The sequence below is a fragment of the Melitaea cinxia genome, chromosome 20 (assembly GCF_905220565.1).
Source record: "Melitaea cinxia chromosome 20, ilMelCinx1.1, whole genome shotgun sequence".
NCBI classification, from domain to species: domain Eukaryota; kingdom Metazoa; phylum Arthropoda; class Insecta; order Lepidoptera; family Nymphalidae; genus Melitaea; species Melitaea cinxia.
This window is the reverse complement of record NC_059413.1, coordinates 4,271,699-4,293,534: the sequence shown is the minus strand read 5'-3', so window position 1 is coordinate 4,293,534 and position 21,836 is coordinate 4,271,699. Positions and strand designations below refer to the sequence as shown.

General features: G+C 38.5%; 2 protein-coding genes across 2 annotated transcripts in view; both read right to left on the bottom strand.

Moving 5' to 3' along the window:
- LOC123663650 overlaps positions 1-4,267 on the bottom strand; it is a 28,624-nt gene extending 24,357 nt beyond the window's left edge. Inside the window, exon 1 of the mRNA XM_045598317.1 lies at positions 2,953-4,267. Within this exon, the coding sequence (XP_045454273.1) occupies positions 2,953-4,146 (1,194 nt within the window). The 5' untranslated portion in view covers positions 4,147-4,267. The remainder of the gene's footprint in view (positions 1-2,952) is intronic.
- Positions 4,268-4,875: 608 nt separating this feature from the next.
- LOC123663393 (protein Red) lies at positions 4,876-20,851 on the bottom strand. Its single transcript, XM_045598080.1, has 11 exons — positions 20,377-20,851; positions 16,646-16,843; positions 15,497-15,560; positions 14,884-14,958; positions 14,510-14,620; positions 14,157-14,221; positions 11,713-11,953; positions 9,785-9,926; positions 8,940-9,125; positions 7,666-7,832; positions 4,876-5,111 (listed from the first exon to the last, which is right to left on the bottom strand). Exons 1-11 carry the CDS (start codon positions 20,523-20,525, stop codon positions 5,031-5,033), a joined length of 1,479 nt encoding a protein of 492 aa, XP_045454036.1. The 5' UTR covers positions 20,526-20,851; the 3' UTR covers positions 4,876-5,030.
- Between the last annotated feature and the right edge of the window lie 985 nt (positions 20,852-21,836).

Genomic DNA, 21,836 nt, shown 5'->3' with positions numbered 1-21,836 from the left:
TGGAGGAGGTTACTCAGTTCGACCGTATAGATATTTTTTTTTTTGGAGGTATGTTCGGGGACAACTTCGTCGTTTATGAACCGATTTCGATAATTCTTTTTTTGTTGGAAAAGAGGTATGTCAATTATGGTACCATGATAAGGAAACCAGGATCTGATAATGGAATCCCAGAGAAGTCGAGGGAAACCCTCGAAAATCGTAGTGACGACTAGTGCATTTATTAATTATTATTTTTTTTTTCGTCTACTTACATTGTATTACTTTTTGATGTAATTGAAGTCGGTTTTTCGTTTGCGAACAAACACAATTATTCATTTAAAAAAGGTGGTTCTAAACTCGATGGCACCGATGGATCTCCTTCGTATATTTTACGTGACATTGGCTAAATTATCTGTACTCTGCCTCCTACCAAGTATCAGAAAATGTAAAATTGTCCAGGCTTTTTTCCGAGTTTTGCGCTTAAGAACACATTTAGCGATTAATTTGTATTTATTTAGATATATATTTTTGAGGCATATAGCCTTGATAAATTATATTATAGCACATAATTATGTTTAAACATGATTTTAAAATACTAAAAGACTATTATATGATTCTACAAATTGTTTGAAAAAGTGTTTGTTCAAATTGTAACTCTATATGTTTGACTAACCCATTGGCGCAGTTTGTAGTGCTGCTTTCTGCTCCGGGGGTTTTGGATTCGATTCCCACCCCAAGTCTCATCATCATCATCATTTCAGCCTATCATAGTCCACTGCTGGACATAGGCCTCCACAAGTTCACGCCGAAAATGGCGTGAATTCAAGTGTTTTGCCCATAGTCACCATGCTGGGCAGGCGAGTTGGTGACCGCAGTACTGGCTTTGTCGCACCAAAGACGCTGCTGCCCGTCCTAGGTCTGTGTATTTCAAAGCCAGCAATTAGATAGTTATCCTGCCATCGTTCGGCTTGTTAAGTTCCAAGGTGGTAATGGAACTGTGTTATCTCTTAGTCGCCTCATACGACACCCACGGGAAGAGAGAGGGTGGTTATATTCTTTACTACCGTAGCTACACGGCAGAGTCTAGGTGTAATATATACATTTATTTATACATGTATTATATGAATATATGTATTAATTATATGTATGTTTATCGAAAAAAAATATATGTAGCTATACCAGTAGGCTGTTACCTACGACACAAGCATTAAGTTGCTTACCATAGGAAAAGACAACCGTGTGTGTATGTTGTAGTTGTAGATGTAGATATGTACGAAAGGGAATATAATTTAACAATTAATTATACGCGCATTAAAATAAAAACGATGAGAGAAATGTCATTGAAACAGGCACAAAAGATGTAAACTTTTAAATAAACCAAACTTCAATTTTATGATTTAAGATGTTTGTGTGGTTTTACAAAATAATAACTACTTTTTACTCGCTATTTACTTTTCCTCCAGAAACACCGAATATAGTACGACAGTAAAAATCATATCATCAGAATTACGATGTAAAAGACATCAACGCGTTCTGAATTTTGGCAGTTTCTTTACATTTACGAATCAAGTATGAGTTCCTCGTGTCGAAAGCATACACAAACATCTTATGTTTTAAATTTACATGTTTATACTACTTAATTTAGTAGTGGATTCATTAATAAATTATTATCTTTTGTTCCATTAAATTACCGTTCATTTTCAGCATTTTGCTTTCCATATTTAAATCGTTCTAAGTAAAGCAGTATTGCTAACTATAAATAATTTATAATCCTATTATTATACGTTAAATGTTTTCATAGTACGTATTTGAAATACTTAAATAAAAAACTAAAATTACACCAAATAAAGTCAAAGGAGTTATATACCTCTAGATATTACATTATTAAACAAGTTCTATATGTTAATAACTTAGACGTACTTGAAAAATGCCCTTGCGATTGAAATTTATTATTTTGAATACATATTAATATTTTAATAGGCATAGTTTCAAATAGATATTTAAATTTTAAATCTATTACGACAAATCGCTTTCCAAAACAAGAAAATGCGAGGTCAAATAAAAACCTGATAGCAGGCTTTAGCAATCTTTTCCGTTTCCAGTTAATTGCATACATACGTGCACCAAGCCATGTAAAGTATGCATGCATTAGGAATGCGTTACCAAAGCAATGTATTTATAAATATACATTGGTAACATTTTTTTTGCTCAGCTTACGCAAGCGACGCGATGAGCTCATTCATTACAACTCACTGGATATTATATACCGGTTTCCAAATCTTTATATTAAAACATTAAGATTTTTAACGACTTATTCCACACGAAACTAATTGCAGAAGTATCAACGATTGCTTACGAGGTGTCAAAACCGGTCGAAAATTGTGTTTTGAAATTTCAGTGTGTTAAGGTCATTAGTGTTGAAATTACAAAATTCTATTTACCGAAAATTAAAAATATTTTAATTATTATTTTAGATTGTATATGGTAAAATAATATTGCAAGAAATTATGGTTTTGATAATTAATAAATTTTCTTTATTAAAGTCCTATTAATGGGTTGTTAATTATAGATGTGTGATTTTCAAACGTAGAATCAAATCTGTGAACATCGTCGGAATCATTTCTAACTGGTTTGACCGCGTGTGACGGCAAGTTCCTTAAACGACGTAACCGCAATCGAGGCCCGGCTCGATGATCGGCGACTGTAATATTGTAATCTTTCTTGAATTACTTGCATTCCGCACAAATATTTTATCAAATATGAACCGTCTATAAAGTAGTAGTTTGCAAACGAGATTGTAAAATCAATAAAATCTTAAAAAGAGACTTATTAAATTCTGATTGGGATTGTAAATGTAATGTAATTTGTAAACTTTTTAGAGGTTTAAACCTAAGTATATATCATCTTCATTTGTAAAATATAAAACCTTCAATAATATTGTAAGCTTATTTTAAAGCGATTAATTAAACTTACCTCAGGTGGAGCAGCGAATTTTAGATTAGCGAGAGACCCGTGCGATCGACTTCTATGTTCTTGTCTTATGCTATACGAAAATGCTCGTTCATTTAAATGGCCCTTTTTTCTGTAGATACCTCCAGAGTCTTCTACCGCTTCGAGGCCTGTCATACTTTGCGCGGCCTTCATCGCTGATGGAGGAGGCTTTGAGCGCCTCGGATCAACTGTTGCGTACTGTATACGACCTCGAACGGGAGGAGGGACTGGAGGAAAAGGGCCAGGTGCTATGGCCGCCGAAAGACGACCTCTATGACCCATTGTTGCGGGTCTAGCGTGTGGAAGAGTAGCGGCCGGGTGTGCTACTAGTACCATCGGGTGTCCCGCAGCCGCCCAGGCCGGTGGTGCCCGCCCCAATGATCTCCCGTTCATTAGAGCTGCCGGACCAGGCATCGTAGCGTATAGTTCATCGACTGATGCAGACGATTTCTTTTTTGATTTCTTTGTTAATGTTTTCTTCTTAGGCTCTTCGGGCGGCGGAGGTGGAGGAGGAACGGAGGCCGGACGTGTGATCTGCCGAGGACGCGGCGCCCGAGTCGGATGAGGAATGTCGTCGCTTGCGTCATCGCGTTCAATTTCTCCAACCCAAACCTTATGGTTCTCATCTCCATCGAATACTTCCACTTCCTCGTCGTGTTCCGGAGGTAACTGTGATGGAGACCGTTCGGCTTCCAAGCGCTTAGCATATGAACTGTCAGCATAAGCATGAAAACAACACCTCACAAGGGCGTTTGCGGCGGCTTCGCGACGGCAAATAAAAGCGTGACATTCTAGAACCTTAATACCCTGCGTGCGACGCAAAACTGCCGCAAATAAAGGAGGGCGCCGCGGCGCTGGTGCTCTAGCGAACGGAGAATCCAATGGTAAAAATCTAGGCGCACCCTCGACACTCACACGTCTCACGGCGGCACAGTAATGTAAACTCGAAATCGGAAAAAACCTCGACACCCTAGAGCCACTCTCGTCGACATTCTCTAGCAAGATTCCATTCGACCAAACCGAAAGCCACGAGTCTATTCCGCCGGTGGTCGCTCCTTTTTCCGGATACAGCTCGCGCAAAGGCTCCTGGATTCCCTGTAAACCATCCTTGCTCTGCTGCGGCACCGCTGAGCCCAGGTACAGCACGCGGCACCGACAGATCGGCGTCGACTCCATTTTTAACGATACACTATCACATGACACTCAATCACTGAAACACTGCAGTTGATAGTATTGCGTCGCGACACTGTAATACGTGCGGCCGCGAGACGGGCGCGGGTCTGAGTGAACGGAATTCAAGATGGCCGGCGAGAGGCGCGGGGAGGGGGTCTTACCTGCGCTTACGCACCTGTGAAGACGCCTCTAAGGGTATAGGAAGGTAGCGAGTGCCGATGAACCGGCATTGTGTCAAACATATCGTCGCGAATTCGGCCGCATTTCTCTCACTCGACGCGTCATCACATCACTGATCGACGTGATAGAATGTCAAACTTTTGTCTCGGCGTAGTGAAATCTGAAGGTCGGTTGACCGATGGGAATTAATTATCATCGATCTGCTTTTAATTTAATTATTTATTCAAAAATCTGCCTTTAGCACAAAACATTTAGTTTCATTTAACCACTGACATTTCAAATAATTTATACGTTCAAAATTCCAGTAATGTAGTTTTCTAATATGTTTTACATATAGATACTTCATTGCAAAATACAATTGAAATAAGGTTAAACAGTATCTTAAAAAATATATTTATCATATGGTTTATTTATTCACTCAACAAAAAACGCAAATAACTAACAGCATCTTAAAAATACCTATCAAAGTATCAACAACTAATTGTAATAATTGTAAGAGTATTAACAAATTTAGTTATGGTTAGGGTTTTATGAAAAATAATAAAAATAAACTTAAATCTTAGAACTTTATTTCTGTCACACTATTTACATTTAGCAAGATATTAGGACTAAATTATAAACAGCATAGACACATACTAAACAGTAAAATATTTCATACTTAAATATGTTTATATATTTATATTTTACAATAATTAAAATAAAAGGCACTAATATCTAGGAGTTTTGCTGAATCCCGTTTCATCGGCAGTGTACTGTGGGGCTTTGCGTTTCTGAATTATATTTTGTATCTGAAACAAAATAAAATCGATTAATACATTATTTAAAACGAATAAATTAGAAATGTTAACGACACACATAATATTTGACTAACACCCCATTTCAATTTATTATTTTTTAATGTATGTCGCATGGACGTCAATTTTTTTTTATTTTTTATAAGTGATATTCTAAGTTTAATGGTAATGGTGCGATGAAAAGTTTTTATTGATGTACAGTCTTAATAATTTCATGTATGACCATGAAAGTATAAAATTTATTAGCTTATGCGTAACGTACTTATTGATTCAACTTTCATTCTAAGGACATTTTATACTTTTTCGTTTCAGACTGTATTATCCTACTACTGGGCATAGGCCTCTTTCCCCATGTAGGAAAAGGATCAGAGCTTAATCCACTACGCTGCTCCAATGCGGGTTGGTGGATATATTCCCTACTATGAGTAACGATCGCTATCAGGTGTACATGATAACAACCGGGACCGACGGTTTAACGTGCTCTCCGAGGCACGGTGGGGAGACCCACAAGGACTGCACAAACACCCAGACCACGGCAAACACCTGTATGGCCAATACAAATGTTTGTCACGTGCGGGGATCGAATCCGCAAGCGCCAGCGCAACAGGTACAATCCATGACTGTGACCGCTGCGCCAACGCGGCTTATACTTTTTAACCGACGTTAAAAAAGTAGGAGGTTCTCCATCCGACTATATTTTTTATGTGTCCTCATAACTGTACTGGGTGTACGATTTCGATGATTCATTGTTAAGTACTTCTAAACATTTTTGAATATCATATCCGACTGACCGTGTCGGCGCTCTAGCCAATTAAGCTATGGAACGATGCAACCGCTAGATCGAAATTATTGATATGATGATTTTTATATTCGGTTTAAGCGAACCGTGACGCCGTCTATAGTGAGTTCTTTACAGAAACCCGTAACTATTCAAAGTTTCATATTACAATGAAAATCTTTGTTTAGAATTCCTAATGTGTGGGTAACACAAAAATAAAATCGTACATATTACTAAGTACTTTTTGAGTTATCTTTAATAACGCGTATTTACTTGACTGTATTGACTTGACTTACTTTGTATAACTAGTCGATGTAATTGAAGTCGGTTCTTATTTTTTTTTTGCAAGCAAACACAATTATTTATTTTATCTCAATTTTAAGAGAACGACTAATCAGTTAGTGAAAAGTGGTCTACATGTATTTCATTTATTAATTATATCGAATAATAAATACTAATAAATTCCCTCGAATATTGACATTAAAAAAAAATACAAGTACGTCTCGCTTTAGGGAATAAAAAATACATTTAAAATTTCTTCATGATAAAATTGAGTTTTTTTATACAAAAAAAAATTATATTCATACCTATTCGTTTTTAATAACTTTATATAACCTCGACCGCAAAACTAATATCCTTTGTCTCTTCTCCACTGTGCATGACATAGGCTATATATAGTATATGTATATAGAAAAACTATCAAATATTTTCTAAGCATGCACTCACTGCAGAACATCAAATAAATTTAGCAAACCCGGAATGAAAACCAGCTTTCAGTTGCTGTTCAAATGATCTACCGACAAATCTATGACAGCCTTTATTTTTTTTATCCCTTTTTAACCGACTTCAAAAAAAGGAGGAGGTTACTCAATTCGACCGTATATTTTTTTTTTTATGAATGTTCGGGGATAGCTCCGTCGTTTATGAACCGATTTTAACAATACTTTTTTTGTTGGAAAGGAGATATCCGTAGTTTGGTTTGGTACCATGATAAGGAAACCAGGATCTGATGATGGAATCCCAGAGAAATCGAGGGAAACTCGAAAGACCGCAATAACTTTTTACTGTTTGTACCGATTTTGATAATTTTTAATTTAATCGAAAACTGATGTTTATCATGTGGTCACATTTAAATTTTATCGAGATCTGATAACTACTTTTTGAGTAATTTTTGATAATGCGTATTTACTTGACTATTTTTTCTTCTACCTACGTTGTATTACTTAACGATATAATTGAAGTTGGTTTTTTTTTTCGTTTGCGAGCAAACACAATTATTATTACTTTTATATTATCCGCATATGTTATACGCACATATGCACTACTATCGCATATATACTTTAACTGCAGAATTGTTTGCTGATCCTTCTGTGGAGAATCTACAGTCCCAATCAGTGGTTACTTTACAGAACTATATTTAATTTATTAGAACATAATTTTAATTAGTAAAATGACGATTCAAATATGTAACATTTTAAATTAACATGGTTATTTTCATTACTAAAATTATTCAAAACAGCATATTTACATACCATGTTTTTTTTTTTTCTTCTTGTTCTCGTGAACAAGACATTCGTAGATGTCGATATATCAAGATCCGTAAAATAAAAATAGTAATCGTACCATTGTAAATAATTTTAATAATGATTCAAATATGCTTTGGAAGCCTACTCGAATATTTTGTTTTTATGTTTTAGGACGATTCGGAACTGCTTATAAACCCTAATTGAATACGGAAATGTTTGATTTTGATGGTATGTCCTAAATTACCTGTTGCCATTCCCGGTCGAGTTCAGCTTTCTCACTCTTATCCTTGGTCTTTCTCGTCTTACGTCCGTCTTGAGTCTTGACTCCGTACTGGAAGGCGGCCTTCGGAAGAGCTTCCTTGCTGCTCATGTATGCCGAATACTCTTCTTGTGTGTCGAAGTCCCAGCGACCTGTATTAAAATAACTTGTCCATTAACATGTCTTTAGTGAGGACGGATGGCAAACGTCAGCGGTAGTTTACCGTTTTTTGAAATTTAAAAGGACTTTAGAACCTAACTGGATTGCACATTTTTCTCACAAGACAGTTATTTGTGTTAATAATAATTATAAAGCTATAAACTTATTCTGTGCTTCATTCATTCATTTATATAGTCAGGATACTTGAACTACATACTTATCAAATTAAATTTTAAATTGTTGTTGGCTTACTGACAATCGCTGTAACAGTGTTAGCAGCCGATCTTTAATTTTGATAATGTTTTATTAATTTTCATATGAAATTTTAAAATATGTGACGTCACACTAGGTGGATAGGTAGGTAGACTAGGAGGAATCAAAAAATTGTTAAATTCGTATGACTATGAATATATGATTTATAGATGGCCCCTATGACTGTGTGGCTACGGCATCAAAGAATATAGCCACCTCCTCTCTTCCCGTGGGTGTTGTAAGAGGCGACTAAGGGATAACTCAGTTCCGCTACCACCTTGGAACTTATAAAGCCGACCGGTGGCGAGATACCATCACTGCTGGCTTTGAAATAAACAGGCCAAAGACGGGCAGCAGCGTCTTCGGTGCGACAAAGCCAGCCCTACAGTCACCAACCTGCCTGCCCATCGTGGTGACTATGGGTAACACACATGAATTCATGCCATTTTTGGCGCGAACTTGTGGAGGCCTAAGTCCAGCAGTGGACTGCAATGGGCTGAAAGGATGATGAAGATGATGATGAGATAGCCCCTAAGATGATACACGACAAGCATAATAAGAACACTATTTACATTAATGTGTAATGTGTCCGACATGAAGATATCAGAAATGATATGGTGCAACTATCCCAAAATTTAAAAAAACTTGAAGGTTGTATGTAATTCAATTTTGGCGTATCTACTCTCAGAACCGGCTAAGCTACTGTACAAGATTGTAAACATTGGTATGCGACGACGACTTTCGTATGTAGCATGTGTGATGTTCCTATGGAGTGGCGTAGTCCCTATGGACTAAAACTCCATAAATAAAGAAAAATAATAATAAGCACAGTAGGCGAAGGCACTGACCGATGGGCCCCTTCTTGTTGCCGGCGTCCATCTTGGTGTAGTCGACCTCGTCGTCGGAGTCGTCGATGGCGTCGTCCATCTCGCGCAGGCCGGGGTAGCACTCGGCGTAGCCCTCGGGCTCCGCCGCCAGCCGCGACAGCAGCGCCGCCGAGCGCGACTCGCGCTCCGCCCGCGGCGCGCCCGGCCCTGCGGCATGCGCCCACGGCGATGTAATATATATATATATATAAGAATAACTAGCTGACCTGGCAAACTTCGTATCGCCTTATTTTTTTTTCTTAAATATAATAATTACATATATCAAAACAAAATATACCCTATCTTTCAAGTTGGATCAAACTGCACACGGTGTGCAAATTTGATTAAAATCGGTTAAGTAGTTTAAGAGTTCATCGCGGACAAACATTGTGACACGAGATTTATATATATTAAGATAAAAATAATAATGACATTCATTACGGGATTAGCCCATATAGTGCTATCCCATATATATAACTAGGTCAGCAAACAAATGTACGGCTCACCTAATAGTAAGCGATTACCATAGCTTATAGACGTTTGCAACTTCAGAAACATCGCAAGCGCGACGCCGACCCTACCCCCGATTTCTCAAGCTCTGGTCACCTTACTCACCAACAGGAACACAACACTGCTTGAAAGCAGTATTATCTACCTGTGATCTTAGGTAAGGTCGAGGTACTACCCCAGTTGGGCTGCTCCATGTTTCGAACACGAAATTTACTGCTGTGCCCTATCTCAGTTAAATTATGCCCAACAGTGGGATGTTACAGACTGAATCATTAATAAAATCAGTTATTTCTGTATAAGAATGAAATTTTCCATACCCTCTTCCTTTTCAACCTCTAGAGGTTTGTCGAAGTAAGTCCGCGGTCTCTCGTCGCGTCGGTCGCCCCTCCTTTCAGCCACGTAGTCACCGATGTCGCCATATATGGAGTCATCGTTACGGCCCTTGTCTGTCGCTTTATCCTAATTAAAATATACAAAAACACGTTATATTATGATAATTGTTAATAAGCAGTGCATGTAATTTTAAAAATATTTTAAATATATTATCTGTAGTGATATTATATAGGTATTTTAATTGATTATTTTGTTTATTTAAACGTGCAGTGCTAATAAATCTGATTTATTATTATTATTGAAATTAAACTTCTTTACGAATGCTTGACCCGCGAGGTGTACGGCTCAACTTCCGTTCTTCTGGGAGATATAAGTTAGACGGTCTAATGCAGTTCAAAGCACACTCGTTTTTTTTTTTGTATGTTCTAAATCTTATTTATCACATATATAACTCGCGTCATGTAAAAAGAACGCTGAAAGAAACTGGAGGGGGTGTGTATGCGAATGGGTATACTCGCGCACGAAAGTACTACTGTTTTATTTTTTAATTAGGCTTTCACTCGCGGCTTTTTATAATGGTTATTGGTAGATACATTACAAAATACTAGAAATACCTGTGCGAATAATTCGCACTAAATAAGAATAATAATTATCACTTTACAAAATTACGTTTTTGTTTTTAAACAAAAGCAATAACAATTTTTGTTTGTTATTGAAATGTCATATTCAAAAATATTAATTATCTTTACTCTCGTAATTCGTTTTATTTTTTATGTGTTTATAATGATAAATTGATATTTGTTTTAAGTGAAATAAGTAGTAAATGGAGTTTTACAAATGTCCCTAAGCTAATGTGTTATGAAAGTGGATGCGGAAAAAACGTGAATAACGATTGACAGGGGTTTGTTTACCAAATAAGACTGTTCCAAAAACATTGACAGCAGGAAAGTTTTTTCAAGAGTTGGCAACACTGTAAATCGCCTTTGCGCATCTTGACAGCCAGCGTTCTTTTTACATGACGCGAATTATACGTTATTAATATATTTTTTCACTTATCTATGTAAAACTATTTCGTAATTTAAAACTTTTGTGCGCGACAGTATTTTGAGTCGACGTCGAACTATCCAACCGATAGCACACCGGCAAGCATGCGACGCGCGATACACACACCCCGTCCCTTACCTCATACCACCAAATAGACCGATAAATCGCCTTTGCGCAGCTTGAAAGCCAGCGTTCTTCTTACATGACGCGAACTATACTTCATTCGAGTTTTTGAGTAGACCCAATAATGTGTATTGAACTATACTTGTCGATGAAAATTGAGATTGTAATTATTTTGAACCAACTTGTTACCTCATAACTTTTAACTGGGTGTACTGATAACGATGTCTACGAGTATTTATTTATTTTTTGTTCAAAAGCTAGTGCTTGTCATGTGACTCCATTCAAATATGATTGTGGTCTGATGAGTACTTTTTGAGTAATTACTAATAACGCGTATTTAATTGACTGGTTTTTCGAATACCTACGTCGCATTACTAATCGATGACAATTTAAGTACGTTTTTTTTTGACTTGCGAGCAACACAATTATTTTTTTGGTAATATTACTTATTTTATATAATAACCGGTGTAAGTTGTACGCCTAAACACCGGCAGTATGCGGATTCGATTCCCTCTCAGATTCTCTTGTCTGTCTGCTCTAGTGGGACTCCCCACCGTACCTCGGAGACCACGTTAAGGGTTCAGTTCCGATTGTTATCATAGATTCCTAGCGAAGAACCCGCAGCGGAGCAGCGTGGTGGATTAAGCTCCGATCTCTCTCCTAGACGAAGAAAGAGGCATATACCAGCAGTGGATGTTACAGGCTGATACGTGGTTACCTATCTGGGTGTACGAGATGAGAGTACCTTGGTCTTCTTCATGCGGCGGTGGCGGCCGTGGCGCAGGTAGGAGAAGATCTGCTGCAGCTTGTCCAGCACGACGTCGGCGGCGGCGGCGGCGGAGCTGCGGCGGTCGGGCGCCGGCACGTCGGCCTTGCTGCGCGTCAGCGTGGTGGGGATGTCGCTGTCGCCGCCCTCCTCCTCCAGCTCCACCACGTAGGCCGTGCGCCCGGGCGCGAACAGCTCGTTGCGGGTCACCTTCTTGCTCCTGGAGGGGGGGGGGGACTTCGTTTAGACGTCGTCCATGAAATACGTTCGCAAATATTTTTTTTTTTTTTTGTACACTTAGTTCGGGAAACGAGCGTACGTGAGCGTACCTGATTGTAAGCGATTAGCTTATAGACGTCTGCAACACCAGAAGCATCGCAAGCGCCAAGCCGACCTTATCCTCATTAGAACCAAATCAAAACAATTGTATAATTCTTAAAGAGCTTTAAAATTATTTAGAACCAGAAAATATTTAAAAACAAACTTACTATTATATGGAAACAAAACTTTTTCTGATCTTATCGCTTTATTATTTATAAAGTTATTTAAATGCCCTCCTGCCTATGTGTGTGTTAACCAATGTTAGGTTAGACAAAGCTCGCCATTGTATTAAATTTGATAAACCACAGGTCCTCGCAAAAGAATACCGATTCCAACCAAGGATGATCCGTGAGGCTATTGAAATTAAAAATCATCCAAATTGCAATACTTCTCTATTTATGACTAGCCATTACCACCTACGTGAGATCCCATTATTAAAATAATTAAATCAAAAACCAAGCATAATGTCATCATTACAGCCTATAGAGTCCACTGCTGGACATAGACCTCCACAAGTTTACGCCAAAAATAACGTGAACTCATGTGTTTTGCCCATAGTCACCACGCTGGGCAAGCGGGTACTGCGGTCACCAAGCATAATATGTCACAGATTAAAGACTCAGTTAGCCCTTTCTGCGTAGAGGACTAATTAAAATATTGATGTAACATAGGGTAGTTTCAATTAAGAGCCATTTCACAAAAATTGGTAACAATCAGCGGAATAGTAACATTTTGACGTTGTTAATCTCAGTATTGGATGCAATAATATAATTTATATTATTGAAATTTAATGGAGCAACCCTTGTTGTAGTAAAATAATGAGAAACAATTTTGATTTATATTATGTGTATAAAATTTCCTTTTCATCAGCCCCCTGGTTAAACGGTCGCAATGTATACTTTGAAGTCCTACTTTTCAATGTTTGTTGAAACCGTTTAAAAAAAATATCGTAATGTATGGAACATAATTTTGTTGAATAATATAACAGATTTTTATTCAATTTGTATCTCGATTAATCGATAAAAAAAAATTAATGTTACGAATATTTTCCAAATAAGTACAATTTAAAGCAATATTTTTCTTAGAAAACTAAGAGATTTTAACGAACTATCTTCATCAAAGTAAACTTACATCATTAAGAAATACAAAAAAACTAAAATATGTAGTTATTTTTAATACATTTTGTACTAAATAATAAAAGGATAGTATATATTACCACGCATCAAACCCAGTAAATCAGTCGAGCGCCAGCGCTCTTAGATGTAAGGTCCACGCCAAATTCTGCGCAGCCGTCTTTTTCGCTCACACGCGCCAAGCGCCTGTTGTTATAGTGTGATAAACCGCATTTGATACTTTCATAAAAATAAAAACATTACGAAAATGACTGTAAAATAATATAATGATAATTTCTGTAAACAAATGTATAATTTTTTTTTCTCACATTATCAATACAAATAGGCATTTCAATGTGTTTATCTTGTTATTTGTTAATTAATATGTTTGTCGGTGTCATTGAGTTTATAAAAAAATTAAAACCGGCAAAATTTGATGGTCTACTTGCATCCAAAACTATGCAACTCACATTCACACACAGATTTTCTAGGGCATAATAAAATGCTATTTTATTCATATCGTAAATATTAGATTCATTCGTAAACTCAAAGAACTAAATCAATTTAAAAAAAAATTGTTTCATAAAATTGATTTTTTATTTTTATTTTAAATTTATTGACTGTTGTTTTATAACATACTTGAAATTTTTAACAAAGTAATTATGTAAAAAATATTTTATACCATAGTTATTAATTTTTATTATACATTAGAAAATGATCAAGATGGTTTTTTGGTTATCACACTATACTAACTAGCACAAAGATCGCGCGGCTCGTACGACTCACGCGATGCGACCAAATTTACCTAAACTTGCAGAGCGAAAAATTGAAATGGCTCTTAACTTTGTAACGTTATGACATCTGACACCTCTGTCTACCCGTGACCATGGTTGCTGAAAAGCTTAATAAACCGCGATAAAAACTGAAAAAGTTGTTTCGTTATAACGAGTGAAATTCGCGTAAACATTCGAAAATAATAAGCAAACTTACTTTTGTTCCATGATGAGGTTACAAATATTTTTTGCCATGGGAGTTTGATACTGTATTTCTTCTTCCTGAAATAAAAGAATAAAATACACATGTTTTAGCATTTAATCAATATATAGGTTCATTTTAATGATATTACGTTAAACGACGTAATGGAAGCGTTAAATTAATCCACGTATCACACATACCATTAGGAAGATTTATACAATGGATTATCCAAGACTAAAAGAATTTGTCAATTCGATGCCAATAGTTCTTGAGATTAGTGTGTTCAAACAAGCAAACAAACAAGCTCTTGAGCTTTATCATATTGGAATAGATATGTATAATTGTATATACATTATCACAGCACTTACGATAGGAACAATTTCTTTTATAGCTTCTTGAATGGGCTCCAACGGAGCTGACACAAGTCGCTCCATCTCTGCCTCCTGTTCTTGTTCACGAGTTTGAATTTCTGAACGGACCTGGAATAAGCAAAGATATTTCTTACTAATATACCGTAGGGACGAAAATTTTTTAAGCCAAAAAAAAATTAGAACAGGATGAAACTCATTAGAAAAGAAAAAAAAATATAACAAAAATAAATGGCAAAATAATTTACTGGCGATTTGTGATCGGGAAGTAGTTAGGGAGGGGGAAAGAGATTTTAAGGCTGGCAACGGTTTTTCACAATTTCCGGTACAACTACGAAAAACTACTAAAAAAAATTAAAGGTGATCTGACTTACTTTTTGCAGTAAAGCATAATCGAGACCTTTCACCAAGTGAGTGTGTTCCATATCACCACCGAGATATTTAGATTCCTGAAACAACAAATAATATTATTACACAAGGTTCATTCTTACACAATTACAATTGTTTTTTGGGTACGGGGGGATAGTAAAACTTCACCACATATCACCAAGGGGCTTATAAAGATCACATTATTAAGGAACAATCCCTTTTTTTTTTAATTTATAATGAAGATTATTAAAAGGTTTATAATTCTTGGGAGTTACTTCTATTAATAAAAAAAATTCTTTAACTTTTTTTATACTTTAAGAATGGCAAATCAACATAAGCCCACATGATGGTAATCTGTTTCCAAAGCCTATGGACACCTGCAATACCATAAGCATAGTAAGCGTGTTGTTGATCCTCTCCAAAAGCTCTGGCAACCTTGCTCACCACAGGAACACAATGCTACTTTAGAGCAATATTGTTCTTAATCCATGTCTATTTGGTTGTGATTGTATGTAAGGTTGAGCTGCTTCTCCAGTAAGGATTGCTCCAAACATGCTATGCTCATAGATGTGATTTATCGTATCTATTTACGTACTGGTATCAATACATATAAAGTACCTGAATCATTTGCCGTCTCCGTTCCTTTGCGTCCATACCAGATTTAAGGTCTGGTGCCACAGCTCTGAAATTGACCAATTTTATTTTATTTAGAAAATGGAAAAAAGTGAATAAACACTACACACTTGTATCACTAAAACTTAATCTGTGAATTAGGAATACACATCAGTTCTGTGCTAGTTTATACTTGAGTGCACACATTGTAAATAAATCATTTATCTTAAAATTACGTAAAAAGTATATAAGTATTTATTGTGTTTTTGGCCTACATTAAAAAAGTTATATGCATAATCGATTATTTGTTTTTTAATTTTTATATAACTTATCATATTTTGTTTTCTATTTGAATTTTTTTGACAAATTTTTATTACAGTTTGCTTATTGTTAATGCGTTTAACTAAATTGTTAATTATTAGAAACTTTATTGAATTATGAATCTTTTGTATCAATTTTTAATTTATTTTTTTATTTAACTTATTTCACAATTTATGTACACTAGGATAGTAATAGGAAATAGCTCTTATAAATAATACTGGCACAAAGGTACTACTCATCCCATGATGGAATCTCTTCCAGTAGTCCCGCTAAAGGAAAATTATAAAACAATAAAATATAATATATAATAAATACATAATTATACAATATATATATACAATAAATAACCTAATAATGTATACATGCATAGCGCATTTATTGTTACTATAAAGCTTAAAACCTAAATCATTAAGAATTAGATAACAAAAAATTAAAAAATTATAGTTACAATACGTATTTTAACAACCGCTATGGTGTAACAACCGATCTGGTGTAGTGGTGCAAGTAGTCGCCTGAAAAACCGACGGTTTGCAGGTTCGATTCCCGCTCAGGGTGGATATTTGTATTCGTACCATTATTTCTTTCCGGTTTAGATGTCTGTCCTTGTGGGTTTTCCCACTGTACCTCAAAGAGCATGTTAGCCGTTGGTTCCAGTTGTTATCATAATATTTATGATAGCAATCGTTACTCATAGTAGGGAACTTATCCACCAACCCACAGTAGATCAAAGTGGTGGATTAAGCTCCAATCCTTCTCCTACATGGAGAAAAAGGCCTATTCCCAGCATTGGGTTGGTACAGGCTGAATGCATGCATGCACATATCTTAAAATTACCTGTAGGCACTGCTGGTATTACTCGCAGGATCAATGGTAGTTATATCATTGAGACCATCCCGTCTCTCTCGCGCTCGATCTCTATACTTCTCAGCAAGCTCGGCCAGCTTATTGTCTTCTTGTTTTTTGAGAGCAGCATAATACGATTTCTTTTTACGACGAAGCTCGCCTTTGTTTTCCGTAGGTGGGGGCATAGTCCTACAACAACAATGAATATAGTAATATTTCGAAAAAGCTTATCTTGTATTTAACATGTGTTTCAGGGATTTGTAGTGAAAAATGGATATTAAAATAAATGAAAACCGGCAAAATTTAAAATTGGTAAGTGTTTGTATTCACTTCACTCACTCACTTCAGCCTATCGCAGTCCACTGCTGGACATAGGCTCCCCAAGTTCGCGCCACACATCCCGGTCTTCCGCAATCCTCATCCAGCCTACACCGGCAATCTTACGTAGATCGTCGGTCCAACGGGCCGGAGGACGTCCCACACTGCGTTTGCCAAGACGCGGTCTCCACTCTAGGACCCGTCTACTCCAACGGCCATCGGTCCTGCGACACAGATGACCAGCCCACTGCCACTTCAACTTGCTAATTCTGTGGGCTATGTCGGTTACCTTCGTTCTCTCGCGGATAGTCTCATTTCTAATCCTGTCTTTGAGAGAGACCCCAAGCATAGCCCGTTCCATTGCACGTTGAGCGACTTTAAACTTGTGGACCAGTCCCTTGATCAGTGTCCACGTCTCGGCTCCGTATGTTAACACAGGCAGGACGCATTGCTCGAAAACTTTTGTCTTCAAGCATTGCGGAATCTTCGAAGTGAAGACTCGACGGAGTCTGCCAAACGCCGCCCAGCCCAACCGAATCCTCCTATCGGCCTCCTTCTCGAAGTTGTTGCGGCCTAGTTGGATAGTATGGCCTAGGTAAATATAATCCTGAACAACCTCGAGAAGGGTACCATCGACCGATACCGGTATCGGTATGACTTGGTTGTTAAACATAACTTTCGTCTTATCCAAGTTCATACAGAGACCGACACGTCGGGAGGACTCGTTTAGGCCGGCCAGCATTTGGCCTAACTCATCCAGCGTCTCCGCAAAGATGACAATATCGTCGGCGAAACGAAGGTGAGAGATGAATTCACCGTTGACGTTGATGCCCCGTTCCCCCCAATCCAAGGTCTTAAAAACATCCTCTAGCGCAGTGGTAAACAGTTTCGGTGATATTACATCCCCCTGTCTTACCCCGCGCCGGAGGGAAATAGGTCTTGTTCTTTGGTCATTGACATGAACGGTCATCGTCGCCGCGTCGTACATAGATTTTAGTACCTCGATATATCGCCAGTCGATATGACATCTCTGCAGAGAGTCCAGGACAGCCCAGGTCTCGACGGAGTCGAAGGCTTTCTCGTAGTCCACAAATGCCATACACAGCGGTTGATTATATTCTTCCGTCTTTTGGATAATCTGCCGAACAGTATGGATGTGGTCCACGGTGCTGTAGCCATTTCGAAACCCAGCCTGCTCTGGTGGTTGGAATTCGTCGAGTCTTCTGGCGAGACGATTCGTAACAACCCTCGAAAACAGCTTATAGACGTGGCTCAGAAGTGAGATCGGTCTGTAATTCTTTAACAGAGACTTATCGCCTCTCTTAAAGAACAGCACCACCACACTCCCGGACCACGCCTCCGGCGTGGTACCTCGATGGATGACGGCGTTAAATAGTCTTGCCAAGGCTTTCAGGACAGGTCGCCCTGCGGCTTTAAGGAGTTCAGTGGTAACTCCGTCATCCCCCGGGGCCCTTCCGTTTTTAAGCTGCCCGAGCGCTGCACCAATCTCATCCTCTTCGAAGTCCGGGATACACTCCGAATAATGGCGCAACAATGGTGCCCGTGGATCTTCGGTGTCCCAAGTCGCAGGCTTGCGTGCGCTCGACGAGTACAGCTGTCCATAAAAATTCTCAACCTCTTCTCGGACCTGAGGGCGAGAGCAGACGGTTCTGCCATCTGCTGTTTTAAGCTTCGCAAGAAGGCTTCTCCCCAATGGTCTTTGGAAAACTTTGGACCCCCTATTCTGCTCAATCAGAGTAGCAACCTCTCTCGTATTTGAGCAGCGGAGGTCTCGGCGAATAATTTTCCGTACCCTCTTGGAAAGAGCCCTCTGTTCTGGCGAAGCAGCCGGCAACTCGCGCCTCTGCCGCATCAGATCCAAGGCTTCGGGAGAAAGTTTGGACTGCTTCGTTGGCTTTGTTGGTGGAAAGTGCCTGCGACCCAGTGTACACACCGTCTTCACCACGTTGTCGGTTATCTCGTCCACGTCGCTAGTAGTTTCCAGCGAATCGAATCGGTTTTGGAGTTCCAACTGAAACTGCTCGGAGCCACATAGTATTTGGGGCAGCGTAGGTCGGAGATTAGATTTCATCAAGCGGGTCCGCTCCTTTCGAAGACATATATTCAGAGTGCCCCGTACTAGCCGGTGGTCGCTGCCGGTGTTAAACCTGTTAACCACTGAGACATCTCTGAATATATGCCTTTTATCCGCTATGATGAAATCTATCTCGTTCCTCGTCACAGTATCGGGGCTTTGCCATGTCCACCTCCTTTGGGGCTTCTTCTCAAAAAATGAGTTCATCAAGAAGAGCCCCTCCGATTCGAGGAAGTTGACAAGCGTCTGCCCCCTGTGATTCCTGTGCCCCAATCCGTGTGGTCCGATGCTCGATCCGTCGCGGCCTTGTACTCCCACTTTAGCGTTGAAGTCTCCCATAACAACGCTGTAGAAGGTCGAAGTAGTGCCATGTATGGCCCTTGTAATATCTTCATACAAGGCTTCGACTTCATCGTCAGAGTGTGCCGAGGTCGGCGCATATACCTGTATCACTTTCAGGGAGTACCTGTCGGTGAGCTTAAGTACAAGGTACGCTACCCGGGTCGACACACTACTGACTTCCACAACGTTGTTAGTGAGAGTCTTGTGAACCAGAAAACCGACGCCACCTTGGGAAAGCCCATCACCTTCACGGAAGTAGAACAAGTGCCCGGAGTCCAGGATCATCGTGTCCTCTCCCTCTCTTCGGACTTCAGACAACCCCAGTACGCTCCACTTAATGTGACTAAGTTCTACCTCAAGTTCGGTGAGGTGATGGTCCAACCGTAGCGTGCGTCCATTATACGTAGCCAGGAATATTTTTCTATGGCAGCCTCCCGTACCCCGGTGATTCTTAGCACCCTCTACCCCACCGTTACCACGGCCGCTGCCGTAGCCGGGAATAGTGGGGCTGCCGGGAACTGAGGGCCTTATTTTTAGGTTCGAACTCATGGGGGTTTTTGCCCATAGTCACCACGCTGGGCAGGCGGGTTGGTGACCGCAGGGCTGACTTTGTCGCACCGAAGACGCTGCTGCCCGTCCTCGGTCTGTGCATTTAAAAAGCCAGCAGTTGGATGGCTATCCCGCCATCGGTCGGCCTTTTAAGTTCCAAGGTGGTAGTGGAACTGTGCTATCCCTTAGTCGCCTCTTACGACACCCACGGGAAGAGATGGGGTGGCTAAATTCTTTAGTGCCGTAACCACACAGCACGTAGTTGTTGTGTGTTTAGTATTAATAGGATATTATGTATTAATAGGATAAAAACTTTAATTTAATTATTAATGAAATTTAGCTGTAGTGTTCTGAGCATTGACTTTATGATTTTTTGGTATCTTTTTAATGAATGAATGGTGATTAAAATATTATTTACCCTGCATTAGCCATGGCTTCTCTGACTGAACCAGGAGGGTGCGCACCCCCAGATGGTGTCGAGCGCGGAGTCATTAGCAACTTCCTAAAGTCATCATTCGTCAGCCTTTGAGACGCCGGAGTATCTTCAACACTTCTGTGATCCTCCATGTCGCTTTTTAAATAAATCTTACTTGAACAATGTATAAACTAAGTTAAGTTTTTTGATGGTATTTTAGCACTAATCATGTAAATATTCCAACAAGAAGCGTAGCAAAGTTCAGTTTGTTCAACACCCAAAGTAATCAATAATTTTTAGCACAGTACATTAATTAAGCTTAAATAAATGCCTATACTTTAGAACATCGCTTCGAAGTTCGATCATGGAACACAGATTATTCAATCATGGAAGATAATAGCCACCAAGAAGATGATAGCCAGTCACAGACAGTCACAGACACCAGACACAGAGTACACGAGTATACCGGGAACAGATAATGACAAAGAGTATATAAGTAGATAATGACATAAATTTTTTTTATTGACATTACATGATGACAGATAAAAAGAATACTGCCATTTGAAAAATAAGTTGAAACAAAAATTTAAATAAGTCGTAAAAAAACTAAAAACATTTTTGGGCGAAATTTAAATGCTTTTAAAGATAAAAATATCTTTAATATATCTTTTAGTCAGTAATTCAGTATCACTATAGTAGCTATTTAATAGTTGACAAAGTAAATATTTGGTTCTTAAGTTGTGAATTGTATGTCATCATTACAGCCTATACGGTCATTCTCCAATTCGGCGTTCTTTGCCTAATTACCGTGACGTTTTTTATTTTTCACTGATTTGACTTAAACACATTAAAATATGAAACAAATCAAAAATACGAATTCAATAATTATTTTGGCATGTAACAGTTAATTGTGGTTTTCTAGATAATGAGACTCAAAAAATTTATGGGTATGGTAATTAGAAAATTTTTATATTTAATGTAACGGTAATTAGAAAATATGCTGTGTGGTTACGGCAGTAAGAATATAGCCACTCCCTCTCTTCCCGTGAGTATCGTAAGAGGCGACTAAGGGATTACACAGTTCCACTACCATCCTGGAACTTGAAAGTGCCGACCGATGGCGGGATAATCATCCAACTACTGGTTTTGAAATATACAGGCCGAAGACGGGCAGCAGCGTCTTAGGTGCAACAAAGCCAGCCCTGCGGTCTCCTACCCGCCTGCCCAGCGTTATAACGTACGGAGGCCAAAGTACTGTCTCCATTTACATGATCAACTTGGGTCTATCTTAAAAATCTAGTATTAAAATAAGAACAACGGTAATTAGAAAAGTTTTTAACCAAGGCTACGGTAATTATATACTCACGTGCTTCATTGGCGGTACACTAACATGAGAGCAGTGTTGCAAAAGTGTAAAATAAAAAATCGGTATTTTTGGCTCCGAAAAATCGGTAGAAATCGGT